General features: G+C 41.5%; 4 protein-coding genes across 6 annotated transcripts; 2 read left to right on the top strand and 2 right to left on the bottom strand.

Annotated features, from left to right (window-relative positions):
• Positions 1 to 23: 23 nt before the first annotated feature.
• LOC131884572 (N-acetyllactosaminide beta-1,6-N-acetylglucosaminyl-transferase-like) lies at positions 24 to 1,903 on the top strand. The gene is made up of 3 exons (XM_059232399.1): positions 24 to 974; positions 1,069 to 1,356; positions 1,421 to 1,903. Exons 1-3 carry the CDS (start codon positions 103 to 105, stop codon positions 1,725 to 1,727), a joined length of 1,467 nt encoding a protein of 488 aa, XP_059088382.1. The 5' UTR covers positions 24 to 102; the 3' UTR covers positions 1,728 to 1,903.
• A 135-nt stretch (positions 1,904 to 2,038) lies between these two features.
• On the bottom strand, positions 2,039 to 4,491 carry LOC131884571 (fucose-1-phosphate guanylyltransferase-like). The gene has a single exon (XM_059232398.1). It carries the CDS (start codon positions 3,858 to 3,860, stop codon positions 2,115 to 2,117), a length of 1,746 nt encoding a protein of 581 aa, XP_059088381.1. The 5' UTR covers positions 3,861 to 4,491; the 3' UTR covers positions 2,039 to 2,114.
• An 827-nt stretch (positions 4,492 to 5,318) lies between these two features.
• On the bottom strand, positions 5,319 to 7,156 carry LOC131884576 (transcription factor AP-2-alpha-like). Of its 2 annotated transcripts, XM_059232406.1 has the most exons (6): positions 6,940 to 7,133; positions 6,749 to 6,856; positions 6,184 to 6,377; positions 5,965 to 6,083; positions 5,751 to 5,892; positions 5,319 to 5,661 (listed from the first exon to the last, which is right to left on the bottom strand). In XM_059232406.1, the coding sequence occupies exons 1-6, from the start codon at positions 6,985 to 6,987 to the stop codon at positions 5,355 to 5,357; spliced, it is 918 nt and encodes a 305-aa protein (XP_059088389.1). In that variant the 5' UTR covers positions 6,988 to 7,133; the 3' UTR covers positions 5,319 to 5,354. The 2 variants fall into 2 exon arrangements, with proteins under 2 accessions (XP_059088389.1, XP_059088388.1); XM_059232405.1 differs by having other exon boundaries at positions 6,749 to 7,156.
• Positions 7,157 to 7,377: 221 nt separating this feature from the next.
• Positions 7,378 to 13,785, top strand: LOC131884573 (uncharacterized). Of its 2 annotated transcripts, XM_059232400.1 has the most exons (8): positions 10,968 to 11,042; positions 11,125 to 11,354; positions 11,424 to 11,683; positions 12,290 to 12,653; positions 12,741 to 12,961; positions 13,041 to 13,200; positions 13,275 to 13,444; positions 13,512 to 13,785. In XM_059232400.1, the coding sequence occupies exons 2-8, from the start codon at positions 11,271 to 11,273 to the stop codon at positions 13,591 to 13,593; spliced, it is 1,341 nt and encodes a 446-aa protein (XP_059088383.1). In that variant the 5' UTR covers positions 10,968 to 11,042; positions 11,125 to 11,270; the 3' UTR covers positions 13,594 to 13,785. The 2 variants fall into 2 exon arrangements, with proteins under 2 accessions (XP_059088385.1, XP_059088383.1); XM_059232402.1 differs by lacking the exons at positions 10,968 to 11,042; positions 11,125 to 11,354 and adding an exon at positions 7,378 to 7,519.
• Positions 13,786 to 14,069: the final 284 nt, after the last annotated feature.

Genomic DNA, 14,069 nt, shown 5'->3' with positions numbered 1-14,069 from the left:
TTGAGCCTAGCTCTCTCTCTCTCTCTCTCTCTCTCTCTTCAATTCACCAAGGTGGTATTGTAAGTATAGAGCAGTGGTTTATCCGTCATTACATTCCACGACATGTTTCGCAAAAAACAGCGAAAAGCATGTCTTAATTTGATCATCCATGGTCATCTGCCCATTCTGACGTGGATCGGCTTTGGTTGTGCAGTCTTTTTCATCCGACTCATCAACAACAATAGCCTTCATCATTCAAACTCCGTGGAACCCGAATGGAGAGTTCCTTCGGCTCCTGAAGAAGAGAAGCATATGGTCATGGTGACCTTGAATCAAACTGTCCAGTCTTCAAACTTCTTGACTATTGATGAACTGAGTCAAAGTATCGACTGCAGTGAAGAATCATCTTATTCGAGTGAGGAGGTGAAGCAACGAACCGCCCAGTTCCTGTCACCTTCACAAATCTTAGCTCGAACTTCAGATTGTGACAATTACTTTACCATCATCAAAACATTCGGTTTAGCCCCATTTTTGGAATCTGAGATGGAGTACCCTTTGGCGTTTTCACATGGAGTTCACACTCAGCCTGGATTATTGGAACTGTTCCTATCGTTGACCTTCAGACCCATGGACTCCCATTGCATTCACATTGATGCCAAAGCGTCGGATGAGGTCCAATCTGCGATTTTGGGTATCGTCAAATGTTATAACTACCGATTCAAAAAGGCCAATGTGTTTGTGGCCAAACACTCGATCCCCGTTTTTTGGGGCCACCACTCGGTGCTTGACATTGATCTTATGTGTATGCGACAACTTCGAGAAGCACCTCGATCTCAGCAGAAATGGCGAGCTATCCTCAATCCAGCGGGCACAGAGTTGCCGCTTAAGTCTATAAATACGATTCGTCAAATCATATTCTCCAAAAGAGAAAACATCATTCCTATTCATCACTCCATTAATGCTAATCGTCAAGCCACAAGATTTAAGCTGACCAGGTAAAGCATTCCACCGTATCCACTCCATTTCCATGGGATTGGTTGATGACACACTTTTTGTCTTACTAAGAATTACGTTTACTTTACCTTGAAGATATGGGCCAGGGCAATATCACTTGTGGAATGAAAGAGTTGAAAGTTGTCCCAAAGGTCCCCCACCCTTTAACATCACGGTTCTCAAGGGCAGTAAAAATGTGATTCTTACTCGGGAATTTGTTGATTTCGTCCTGGAAGATCCTATTGCCATTGAGTTGTACAACTGGCTGAAGGATACGAGTGTTCCCGACGAGCATTTCTATTCCACTCTGGCCACGTTAGAAATTGAATACATCGCTGCCACATCAGCTCGAAGTGTCTCTCAGAACATGAACATGTTACAAAGGTAAGAAGGATAGATCGAATCGAAAAAAAACTGTTTTATTCCGGAGACAACTTTCTGGCTTCAGTAATGAAGAAGCTCGCCAACCCAAAGGAATATGTTTCCGGGAGAGTTTGTGGGGACATTCCGGTTGCAAAGGGAAAAACATCCACAGCATATGTAACTTTGCCATGGGAGATTTAGAAGAACTCAAGAAGTCGATCTGCTTCACCGGCAACAAATTCAATCTGGAGGTGGACCCCGTGGCTCCTATTTGTATTTACAAAGATGTTCGACACAAAACCAAACTCGATCGATGGCGAGAATGGAAAGAGAATGAGCTCGATAAACGAAATGGCGTCCCAGAAGAACCAGAACCGGAAGAAAATGCATGAGCATACGTACCATTATTTACCTGGCCAGAAGGACACGAACCAATGAGCGCCTTCATTTACTGCATGGAATATTTATTTTTTTTCTATGAAATTAACACCCTTCGCGAAATAAATAAAACAGCACAACGGACAACTTCAAAGCAAGGCAATGTTTCCATTTAGGAGCTATTGCTTCATTCAGTTTATACTTTCTTTTTTGGTCAAAATCATCGGAGGAAAAATATGTGACTCCTTCCTACTTTCTTCTAACTTGGTCTGAAAGCCAGCTTTATTTTTATGATCAAGGCAAGGGGAATTCATGACACAGATGATGAAAAAAACTAATTAACTGTATTTTTCATTGAAAAAAAAAAGAAAACATAATACCGAACACTTCAAACGAAAATATTATTTGTATAACGAAAATTCTTGCACTATCCGGCTTTTGCTTCTCATTTTCATCAAATCATCACAAGAAAAATACGCGGTATCTGCCTCCAATATTAATTCCTTGCCGGAAAAGAACGTTCGAAATGAAGCCAAGAATGATTGACATTTGTCCGTCTCCATTGGAAAAATCTTGGCGTTCCACAAACTGAAACAGTCGTTAGTAAAACTGACGTGGGAGGGTAACCGAACCATCGTTTTGCCTTGGACATCAACCAGGCTATCGTAAACACCCTTAACATCTTCGTTGATATGGGTGATCTTGGTGACAAAACCAGGGGTGCTTTTTTGTGTTGCATCTGATTTCAGCTCAACGGGGACAGTCGCGTAGACGTATTCTCCGGGAATCTCAATCTCACCGATGTCCATGGGAATATGGCAGTTACTTAAGATGGTTTTGGGCCGTAGTTGAATGGTATTGGTGGATATCACGGTATGGTCCAAAACACATCCATGTGGAATGAAGACTTGAGCGGGCAAATCTGAGCAAGATATGAAGGAGCGTCTGGCTTGGAAATTTTCCAGGGACTTATCATCAATCTCTAGTTTAGTCGTAGCTTTTTGGATCATAAGGCACTTTTGGACCATGTCAAGGTACTCATTGGTGGTACCGAGGTGATAAAACTTGGACTGAGGCAAAGCTATTAAATAGATTGGGACTTTGGTTGCCATGTCCAATAGAGGTTGGATTGACGAATGGTTTGGCTCTTCAATGGTGGAAATCGGAGCCTCTTTTCCAGATTGTCGTGTCATGAAGTCTGAGTACATGGAAAATTCTTCATTAGCGGAACTTTGGCTCAAAGCAAAGTCAGCAAGTCGTTTCACCAAAGGTGCATTCATCCAATAAGCACTATCCGTGTAAACGATATCTTCATTATTTGACGAAATCACCAAGTTTCTGGCTTTCATCTCCTCAATAGTTGGTTTTTGTACAACTTTCAAGCAGTCTCGAATCAATAACATACTAGTGGATTGCAAGGCGTCGAAAGAGGCCTTTGAAAGCGAAAACACCCCATGGTTTTTGCCTATTTGCAACTGTGATGGATGGGCCAATGAAAATAGGGCGGGTTCGTCCGGGTTTAATTGGTCTAAGTCAGCTTTGAACCTTTGGAAATCTTCAGGGGAATCAATGAAACTTTCAATGTCATCCGAAGCTGCTGCGAATATTCCGGAAGAAAACGTATCCAAGAAGCGTAAATACATGGCTTGCTTCAAATCGAACATGGTTAGGTTTGAGGTGGAATGGTTCTCATCCTGGGCATCAGATTGCAATCCAAAGGGAATGGGACAAAATAGCTTGGTGATGAAACTGAGATGTGGAATCCGTTTGGAGAATCCACCTGCGTGAATAAGCAAGATTCTTTGTTCAAATACATTGTCTCCAAAGTCTTCCATCAATCTCTTGACGACATTAAGGGTGGCTCCACCATCGCCCACCCTTTGTCCATCCGGATCAGGATAGACCTTGTAAGTCACGCCCTTCATCAGAAGATTGCGGTTGCCAAGATTGATCAAGAATCCGGATATGACTTCCGATTGGATATGATCTCCAGCCGATATGACAATGATATCCCAAAATGGGATACCAATCTCTTGGGGGGATTGGCCACGAAGACGTTTGTAATGTGATATTCGGTCATATAAAGTGACCAACAGGGCTGAATCGCCATCCTCTTGGGCAACAATGGAACAAGCATCTGAGCTCATTGTTAAATACTGTCACACCCAAATTGGATTGGGAATATCGAAAATGGTTTTGATGCACCGGTCTCCGACTTGAAAATCTTTCCCTGCCCAATTGGTTAAATCCCAACAAGTGTGTTCATGACTTTGTGATAACCGTCGGCAGGTAAATACGTGTCAAGTTGCCCCTACCTAGACCGCAGGTGAGAATAAAACACATCAAGTGTCACCACCCCAAACACCCTGGAGCCCACAAAATCCATTGCTCTCTCTTCGACCAGATGAAATTGCCCCTCTACATGACACACCTATAATATCACTTGCAGCATAGCAACTTGATGCCTGTTGAACGGTTTGTAATTTGTACAGGCGACAAAGTAAGTCTTGTTGGCAGTTGACTTAAAGAAAGCAATCAGCACTCGCACAGTCCACTAATATTGATATCTGTGGCCTCAGCGGCACTCCCGCCGTACTTTTACTTGTTATCTGACGTTTTTCTGACGTGAATGAAGAAACGCAGTTAGTGATGAGTTTGTGGGAAGTGCTTGTATTGCAACAGCCATGTTGAATATTGGGCTCAAGTCAAACATGCCTTTGAAAGTTGGTCCGAATTTGAGAAATATGACTGAGGAATCGTTGAGATGGACGGAAGTAGGAAGAGTAGTCACGCAACCTCACCGAACCTCTCGTTTCTTCTCTCTGGTTTGGGTTTTAGGTATAAATGCTAATTGCAAATGGGTCAAAAGTAACTATTTGATCAAAGCATAGATTGCAATGTTAACTATTTATCATAATCATATAAAAAAATGTTCATCATGTATTTTTAATCATCATAAATCGAAATTACTAAAGGCTGGGACCGGCTAGGACCAAGGGTGGAAAGATTGTTGATATAAGTTTAACCAAGTTTTAATCTGTTATTGGTATTTTAGGGTTTCCTCCGAAAGTTACACCTCAGTGGCACGATTTGATTCAAAAGCTGCCCTAATTTACTTTGTCAAAATGCTTGAAAATATTAACATGAACTTTGAAGATTAACCTATATATTTTAGCATTGATGTTTCCTGCATGTCATCTAAAGATTTCGCATTGTAAACAGATACCTGTCTCAACCAAATTAACGAGGTGTTATTGAAACGGAATACTTCGATAGTTTTTACCAATTTATGCCACCATATATTTGAATAATGAAGTAAATGATAACCTTTTTTCCACGTTTTAGTAATTCATTTTGACCAAAAATTCAGACTTAAGAACAAACAAACTAAATCATGACTCATTTTTCCATGACTTTTTTAACTCTCTCTGTTTTTCTGTTTTGTCTATCTCTCTATCTGGATGTCGCCCTGTTGTTTACTTGCATAGTAAAATGACTTTTAAACCCTCTTCCACGCTCGTTTGAACTTGTCAGCCAACAGTAAAAATAGCATTTCTTCCTCTGGCATTAAAAAATGTCCACGACAAAATGAGTTGATTACGGGCTCAATCATGGTCCAACAATTTCAGTTTTCATGTTTATTAGGAGTGCCGAATGGGTCCTTGTCCCAAGTACATCGACACATGTTTTGATTCTTCAGTTTGAATGATGTCTCGTTTTTCTAGCAAAGGGTGATGCTTCTCTTCCAAATATCGAATGCTCTCGGAGACATAATTTCGAACAGCCGTCAGGGCAGCTACAATGGCTGGAGCACCGAACCCATGAGTGATAAGTGAGAATTGGCTCAGATGCTTTTGGATTGTCGAATCCAAGATCCGACTGGGTGCCGTATTGCAGAGAGGGGAACGGTCCTGGTTGAGAAGGTCCAAGAGCTCGCCCGTTATTAACCTAGAGGTGGAACAAGAAGGGTCATGCACGACATGATTTCAATTGAACGGTCAGCTCATTGTGGAGGATTATGCCTCCGGATTACACACCTAGCTCCGAGTAAGAGCTCTTTCCTCCTGGCAGTTTCGCAATTAGAAACAAAGGGTTTGGAGAGAAACTCGGCAATTTGCCTGGCAGGAAACTCGGTCTCGCAAACATAACCAAAGTCACGCGCCAGATGGATTGCTTCGCCTATTGAGTGAGGAAGAGATAGCGTGAACAAATGCTTAGAAGAAATGAAACTTTTCAATTTCTGCAATTTACCTTCAACCAAGGAAGTGAGTAGGGTAACATTGGCAGCTTTTCGTCTGCCTGCGGGTAATCCCAGACCTATACGAGTGAGCTTGTCTCGCAGATATTTCCCCCCGTTTTTTGATTTCGCTCTGCAAGAATGCACATAATGTAAGGTTGTGCCAGATCGGCCTTTATCCTTTCCAAAAGCTCTGAGGGTTGTCGTTGTCATTGAGACGCCCTTTGATTTACCTTCGCAAAACGCCTCCAAGAAGGCTGGCATTAAGACACTCGGGGGGAGCTAATCGTCTTTGTACTTCAGCCACAGTCACTTTGTATTTGGAGGTGGAACTCAAGAGTGACAAACGACCTGGGACGGAGCAAAACACTTCGTTGGGCGACGCGAACGGGACATCCAACATCGGAGAGTCCTGCCCGCCAGAAATCTGGACCAGAGGGGAGAAAAATTCAATGAGATCTTCCGAGGCGGAGTTCATTCAAGAAAGGATCTTCCTGCACAATCTTCCCCGAAAGAAGATGTTGGTTGTGGGCTTTTTTTCAAGGTTCATGGACATTTTTGGACATGAAGTATAAAAAAGGGAAACCCTTGGCACCCATCATGTCAAAAGAATTTGTCTGCGGAATAAAGTCATTTTCTCGAGGGAAATGGTCATAAAAGTGAAAGCTTGGGTGGGGACTGGGAAAAGGGGGCAAGGAGGGATGTATGTAGGGAGCAGGAGTACACATTCTCCTGAATCCCATGTATGGTGGCCCATACAACCAACTCTTAAAAGGATGAGAGGGGATCAATACTTGCCATGTCACTTTGCATTGGGTCGGGGCTGTCGTCCCCATCGTCAAAATGGGAGCTAGGTTCGGATTTCATCCTTTGAGCAGCAATGGCCATAGCCATAGAAGTCACGACCTGCAAGGGAATGGTAGGTCCCGAGTCAGAGTCGCGAAATTCATGGGACAGTGTGGATCCCTCTGAGAAGGTTTGGTTGGCACCAATTGAGCAGGACGATTTTCGGGCCACGTGCATCTCAAGGTCGCCATGGCCTTTGTCAGCACTCAGATCGAGCCTTGAGCGAATGATCCCTTGATTGGATCGAGAGAGCTTGAAAGGGTGATGCTCGGTAGTGGACAAATTGATTTCGCGATTATTGGCGGCGTACGATTGCTCGATGGGCAATTTCCGCTCGTCACTCATGTCCGGTGTTCACTCCATTAGTCGTGGCTGGTTTATGAATGCACTATAACTAGGTCATATACAAAATAAACTTGTACTCTATTTAGATTGAGATCACAGCTGAACTCTAATTTTTATTCGCTCCTCGGGCGTTTTCTTGGCCAGAAGTACTGCCCTGGTATCCTCCTCCAACTAGTCCTAGTTGTAGTAGTGGTGGTGGTTCTGCCAGTTGTAGTAGTAGTAGTAGTAGTAGTAGTAGTCTTAGTATTGAGAGAATAGGTCCGCATCGTGGATGGTGTAAGTGGCTGGGCAGGATCATACCCAGTGGGCAAAGAACCTGTGGCAAGTGGCAAGGGGACGGGGGCAACAGGTGCCCTCAGGCGGAGAGACAACCAACAGGTAGGAGGGCCAAACTTATTACACTGCCATGTTCTAGAATTCGCTCTCATCTGTCTCTCTCTCTCTCTCTCTCTCCTTTTCTCCCCGTCTCTGATAAACAGGTTATAACAATCCCTTGATTAGTCTTCCTCTTCGGCTCAAATTTCTATGAGACACTTTCAAAAGGAACAACTTTTATCATTATGAGGCAGTCAGGCCACAAAAGAGGATTGGAAACTTTCCATTTTTACATCCAATGAGTGACCGATACGTCTAAGAACCCTTATTTCAACCTTTGCTGGGTAACTTCAACTCAGAGCTCCATGTCAAACATTTACTCCGAATACCCATGGTGAAGATGCTTTTGATGAAAATGTCGCTTGAAAGTAAATGTTTTTTATCAAATGGAATGGGATTGAAACTTAAAGGGACGTTGATTTAGGACTTTTTTTCTCTTTTTTTTGCGGACTTCATCGCTACTGCACTGGGAATGGGATCCCCAGTAAGTCAAGACAGAAAAAGATATTCATTTTATTTCGTTGCACTGTCCTGTAAAATTGGGAATTTTTTTGTTTAGTGTTTAGGAGAACAACCTATTTGTCATCTTCAGGGGTGGGAAAAATAATTAACTATTTTGGTCAAAATATTGTTTTAGGTTAATAAATCTGCCAAAATAAGTTGCAAAAACGTTTGAACAAGTTATGAAAAGATGAAAAAGTTTCCCATTTGTTTTATTATTCGTGTATTATGGTGTTTTTTAGGCAAAAATTGCTTGGTTATTGTTTTTCACGATCTTCGTGCTCTTTGGGTTCAGAAATAGTGTCGCCTTTACATCAATGAAAAATTGGAGTTTAATATAGACATTACCAAATGAAAGTCATATTTTGAGGCATCCAGAAATTATGATCCAGGACAAAGTGGATGATTGGTCTCTAAAATTATTACCATTATTGTGTGAGAATCTAAGGCAGTAGGCTATAAAAAACTTAAGTTATAGTTCATTGAAAAAGTAAAGTATACCTTAAGCTACATATCAATGCCAATCTCATAGAAAACCAAATAACTAGAATGCTCAAGCTCCACTGGAGTTGTACTGGATGAGCATGATTTCAGGTCAGCTGACGCTGGGTGGCAAGTGACAATCACACTTCGTGAAATCTCCCTTTAGGCAAGTTTAATCATTCCCATGACTCGTTCGTTAGTCTGGTTTTCTTTTAATTTCTTGTGATTCTTACAAATATGCATGTAGAAAGAGCGGTAGGATAATAAAAACATGCTTTTTGGGCATAACACACGTAACATGTTCAAAAGATTGGGACATTAGCAGAGCAAATCACATATTCTATTAATTGCCCTTTTTAGCAACGCATCTCGAAAATGTAGCAAAATGTATCCGAAATTGCAACGCAATGATGAGGCATTCAGAATTTCATGTCAATCTCCCAACAATTTGCTTTAATGTGGGTGACGTGATTACACCTTTACATAATCGAGATAATTCCGACACCTCTCGAGGTCAGCCTGAACCCAGGCTTGTTCCTTGGGTTTCAGTTAAGTGTTTCCCACCACATGGATGAAAATTGCAATTAGAGCCCGATCATAGCCCCTTCAACGTTTCGGTGTTAAAATTGTGGTCGGACAGCTTTCTCTAACCCGTTTTTTGAAGGTTGCTAGAGGAGAGCAATTGCTCGGCAAGGGGTCGTATTAGGAGTTTCAGCTCAGAAATTGCACGCACCGTCAACGATTCAGATTTGTACCATAGTTGCCCTAGGAATTTTGACTACGAACGGAACTTTTTGACACCCAGCGATAGCTAAAACGAAAACATGCGATCGCATTTATGGAGTTATCTATGGCCAATCTATACATGTATTCATATGAAGAGATGATCAAAATAAAGGAATTTCTAGAAAAGTGAAGCAGAAAAAATGCGAGAAAAAAATAGATGATTTTATTCTTCGTTTTTTAGAGAAAAATAGTGTGTAAAAGCCATCATATGAAATGTACTGTGCAGGGTGGACAAAAATTAACGGCCAGTCATTGCGCCTTCCAAAAATTCTTCCCCCGTCCTCTAAAACTTGATTGATCATATTTTCATCAAAGGTGACCATTGAAAAACCTAACATCATACCATGAATAATTCAACTTTAGTCTAATGGACATTGGTAACTCTTTGGCTTTTGGCCCTTTGAAAACTGACTACTGTAATCCCAGATCTTCGCCCTCGGTCTGGTCTGGGCTTGCCGTTCTTGCATCATGTTTTCCACTCATCAATGGTTCAAGGATGGACACCAAAAGGCTCACTCACTTCCCTCGGCTTTCTTGCCGGTCTTCAACAAGCTCTTAGTTTTAGCTCTGATATTAAGACTGTGCTCACTTGCATTTTCGAGTTTTGTTTGATGAAAACGGTGGAGGGTTACCCATTGCCTTTAGGCTAAAATTCCATCATTTGTAGTCTAGAACTAGTTATGAGTTCAAGGGCTTAATTAAAGCTTAGGGTTCAAGGTCAAACAAAATTTTGAGTGGCCGGGGACAAACATTGTCGGACATGGCCAAAGTAGCCCTGATTTTTTTTCCAACAAATATTTCTCCAAAAGTGCACCCAGATATGACAGAACCTATCAATTTCCACGAAATTCCTCTTTTTCAGGTTATTTTATGTTTGGATTCGTGAATTAGGTTTTTTTGCCCCAATATGGCCAAATGGTAGAAAAACTTAATTTAGCCTAAAAAATCCTTCCGACCCCATGTCATCTTCAAGCCGTGGGTTGATTATAATGTAGCTAGTGTATTTTACTTTGTTGCTTTCTTTGCCAATGCGAGCCATCACAACTAAGATATTTGGGTGTGATATGAGTGTGAGTGGAAAGATATCATATATTAATATCACGTTTTGTGACTAACTACTACTAGGCCCATCGATTAGTAGAGAAAGTGGTCGAGAATTTTTTTTTGGCTTTACCAAATATCTAGAAACAGGAAAATCCCAGAGAGTATTATCTCCAAGAGATAGATAGCTTTTTCATTGGACTACTTTTTTGCTTTGCTTTGACGTTCAAGACTCTAAATACTACAGATTGTTTGGCTAACCTCTCAAAATCTTATTTCAAGACCCTCGCAACAATGTTGCTAGAACTGTAACCAACATTTAAGCGTAAAACTCGTGATGTCAAAACGTGTAGAGGTGACTTGTGCTTGCGTTTTTCTCTGACTAAGCATGGCAAATTTAAAACATAAAGTGCAAGTTGATACTTACTTGTGCCGAACGTTGTAATTGTATGAGCCCGTTTCAATCTGAAACTTCAATATATGATATAACTTCAATATATTTATATGATATATCAACACCACAAAGCAATCGAGTGTATTTTCCCACTTTAGTTGAAGCAAACTCTGTAACTGAAAAGGTCACGAGCTACCCGGAAACAATATGAAACAAGAAAAACAAGTTTATCAGCTGGTTTTTGCTGTTGATATTTTAGACTTGGAAACTGAAGTAATTCATAAACTGAATTGAAGATAAGGAACATTTTTTTTTCTGCAAGTACGCTTTTCACATTATTCTTCAGTCTAGAGAAATGACCAATCATTGTTTCCTTTTTCCTTTCCCTGGATCGACTTTGTAGCCATGGAACAGATCGTGCTTGCACTAATACAGTATGTGTACACAAGCATATTGATCAAGCATACCAAAACTCGCCGTTCCAATTTGCCGTGTACATTCCAAGTCAGGTTATTAGTTAGGTCGCTCGCTCAAACTCTTTTGTAAACCATGAACGCTCAAAACACCCCCAAAACCTCTGTTCCATTTGTCATGACTCGAGCAGACTTTTTGAGGATGGTTAAACTGGCTGAGGTAAGAAGTCACAATTGACTCGTCTGAAATAGTGTGTGCTCGAATTGTTCTGCTTTCTTTGAATCATAGCTTCCCGCTCCTAATCCTGTTCGAGAGGAACGTCCCATTACGCCTCGTTTTCCGGGGACTCCCGACACGCCCATTCGCAAACCCAAAATCAAGACTCCCTCGGAGACTGAGCAATCCCAAGAATCTGCTATTATCATTGAACGAGCTGAAAGGAAATTCTTAGAAGAGATGCCCGAGACAAAGCTCTTGAACAAGTGGATTGAGCAGGCCAAATGCAATGCTATCTTGGAGGAACAAATCCAAGAAAAACAACGAAGAAGGTATTCATGAATATGGTTGGCCCAACTTAGCCTTTGACGAATTTTGGAACGAAATTTTACATTTTGCTTCGAGCGAAAGCCGTCATCTGCCAACCATTACCAGGGTCAGTCAAAAACTGTAGGCAAATATTGTTTATTTTTGACAATATGAAATTTGAAATAAGTAATTTGGGGAATAGAAACGTGTCGTCTTGCTAAACCTTTCGTGTAACATCGCCGAAAGAATGATGAAGGTACCTTCACGAAATGCTCAAATATTATAATACATTCATGAAAAAGCAATTTCTGTTTTTTTGATTTAGTTGCTTTGATGTGACAAGAATTGTGTCACACTAATGTTTGTATGGAAAGCAGGCACTTGATGCGAGTCTTCAAGTTATACTACGTCTTGAACTCTACCTTTAGGACCACAATATTTGTTAAGAGAAACGATCATACCAAAACCTGGTCCAATGTATGGAAGTGTCATAAAACTTATCGCAGCAAAATAGACTCCTCCCCCTAACAGTAAGGAAAGATATGATGAAATGCAAGAAAGTCAAAATTGCTCGGAAATTTAGGATATGATGGCTCGAAATAACTTGCCCAAAATGCTTTTTTTCTCAGACAGAAGATGCAAGAAGAGAATCGCCAAATAGATGAAGAAGTAGACATGGAACGAGTTAAGGCTATTGGAATGATGCACAATCGACAATTAGAACATGACTCGTACAAAAAGAGCATTAAAGAGACCTTAGATCAACAGATTCAAGAAATCCAAGCCCGAAAAGCTCTCGAAGAAGAAGAAAAGCAAAAAAGCCTAATCGAGCGCCAACAATATGAAGAAGTGCTCAAGCAACAATTGGAGGACGAGAAAAAGGTTTATCTGTCGCACCGACAAATAAGAAAACAAGATCTGATGCAATCCATGCTAGACGCGCAAGCAAGAAGAAACGAAAACAGAGAGAAGGCCAAGGCCATAGAGAAGAAGGTATTAATGAGATTAGAGATATAATATTGGTTATGCTGAAGCACCCTGTTATTTTGATCCCCGTTTGCTTGCACTCTCCGAAATCAGATTCAAATGGTACAAGAAGAACGTCTTCTGAAGGAAAGGTCAACGTCTCGCAAATCTGTAGATCCTCTGGAACCGTCGAGGCAAAAAATTGGGGCTCTATTGATCCAATCTAGGAAGAGCCGAGAGACCAAAGAGGAGATGCTGCTCAGAAAGCAAACTGAGGAGAACGAAAGGAAGTTCAGGGTGGAAACGCTCAAAAATCTGAAGGCCGCTAGTCAGAGGTAGCCGCCAAAAGTCTCGGTCGACTTTATTTGTTCTTTCATCAGGACACGTGTGTCTTATCCTCTTCTTTGTTTGCAGAAAAGAGGCCATTGCCAATGAGTTGGCCCATCAAGTGAAGGCCAAGGAACAACGCTGTGCCATGGCCTTAATGAAAGAGCAACAGGAGCGTGAGGAGGCATTGAAGATCTGGAATGAGAGCATGAAAGTGGAAGAAATGAACGAAAAGGCCGTGTCTCAGGTGAGGGGATCTCATTGTGTGGTAAGAGTAATCAAGGGACCCTCATCGCGACTCCATTGGTGATTTCTATCTAGCTCAAGAAGGAGTACTTGATGGACCTACAAAGTCAGCTTCGTTATGAAGAAGCCAATAAGAGAGATCAAGCAAGCAGAAAGGTGGCCGAGACCAAGGAGATAGACATGGACCGAAAGAACAATCATGAGAAGATCCTACAATTGAAGGAAAAGAAATTGGATAGACTCCGGTACTCGCCTTGTTGGGCTGTTCCTTGCCATTGTTTGATTTTGATTTTTGATTTCGCTTCATTTTAGGGCTTGCAATATCCCGGAGAAATATGTCTTACAAGTGGACAAGAAATTCACCGAACTGGTCAAGAAAAACACCGTGTCCTGAAGACAACCACAGTCACCTTAGAAGCATACAGTATAATAGATTATCCTACACTAATAACCTGGTTCAAATTGGTCATTCAGCAATGATATGCATAAGTACATTTCCCCCATTGTCAAATTAGACCAAGATCAACTCGCATTCAAGTAACGACTTGGTGTGTAGCACGGGCAATAAACTCTCCGAATAACTCGACTTGAAATGGGCTTACAACCTTTGGCCTCAATGTGAGAGCGGGGCATAACTCGGGCTAAGAAGCTAGAAAGGGAGTTGAAAAGAAGAGGAAATTAATGCAAGCATGAAATGGAATCTTCGCCTCTCTGACTTCATAGCGCCACTCTCTCCATTGTAAAAGATCCGTGCATATCTTGCGGCCCTAAATGACCGAGAAAGCTACCACCACTATAACTTCCACCAGCACCGCCTGTACTCGTTCTTGTTCCGATTCCTCCTCCTTCTCTCCATCTTCTCGTTCTTTT

This window comes from Tigriopus californicus, chromosome 8 (assembly GCF_007210705.1).
Source record: "Tigriopus californicus strain San Diego chromosome 8, Tcal_SD_v2.1, whole genome shotgun sequence".
Classification (NCBI taxonomy): Eukaryota; Metazoa; Arthropoda; class Copepoda; order Harpacticoida; family Harpacticidae; genus Tigriopus; species Tigriopus californicus.
This window is presented reverse-complemented; position numbering and strand designations above follow the sequence as displayed.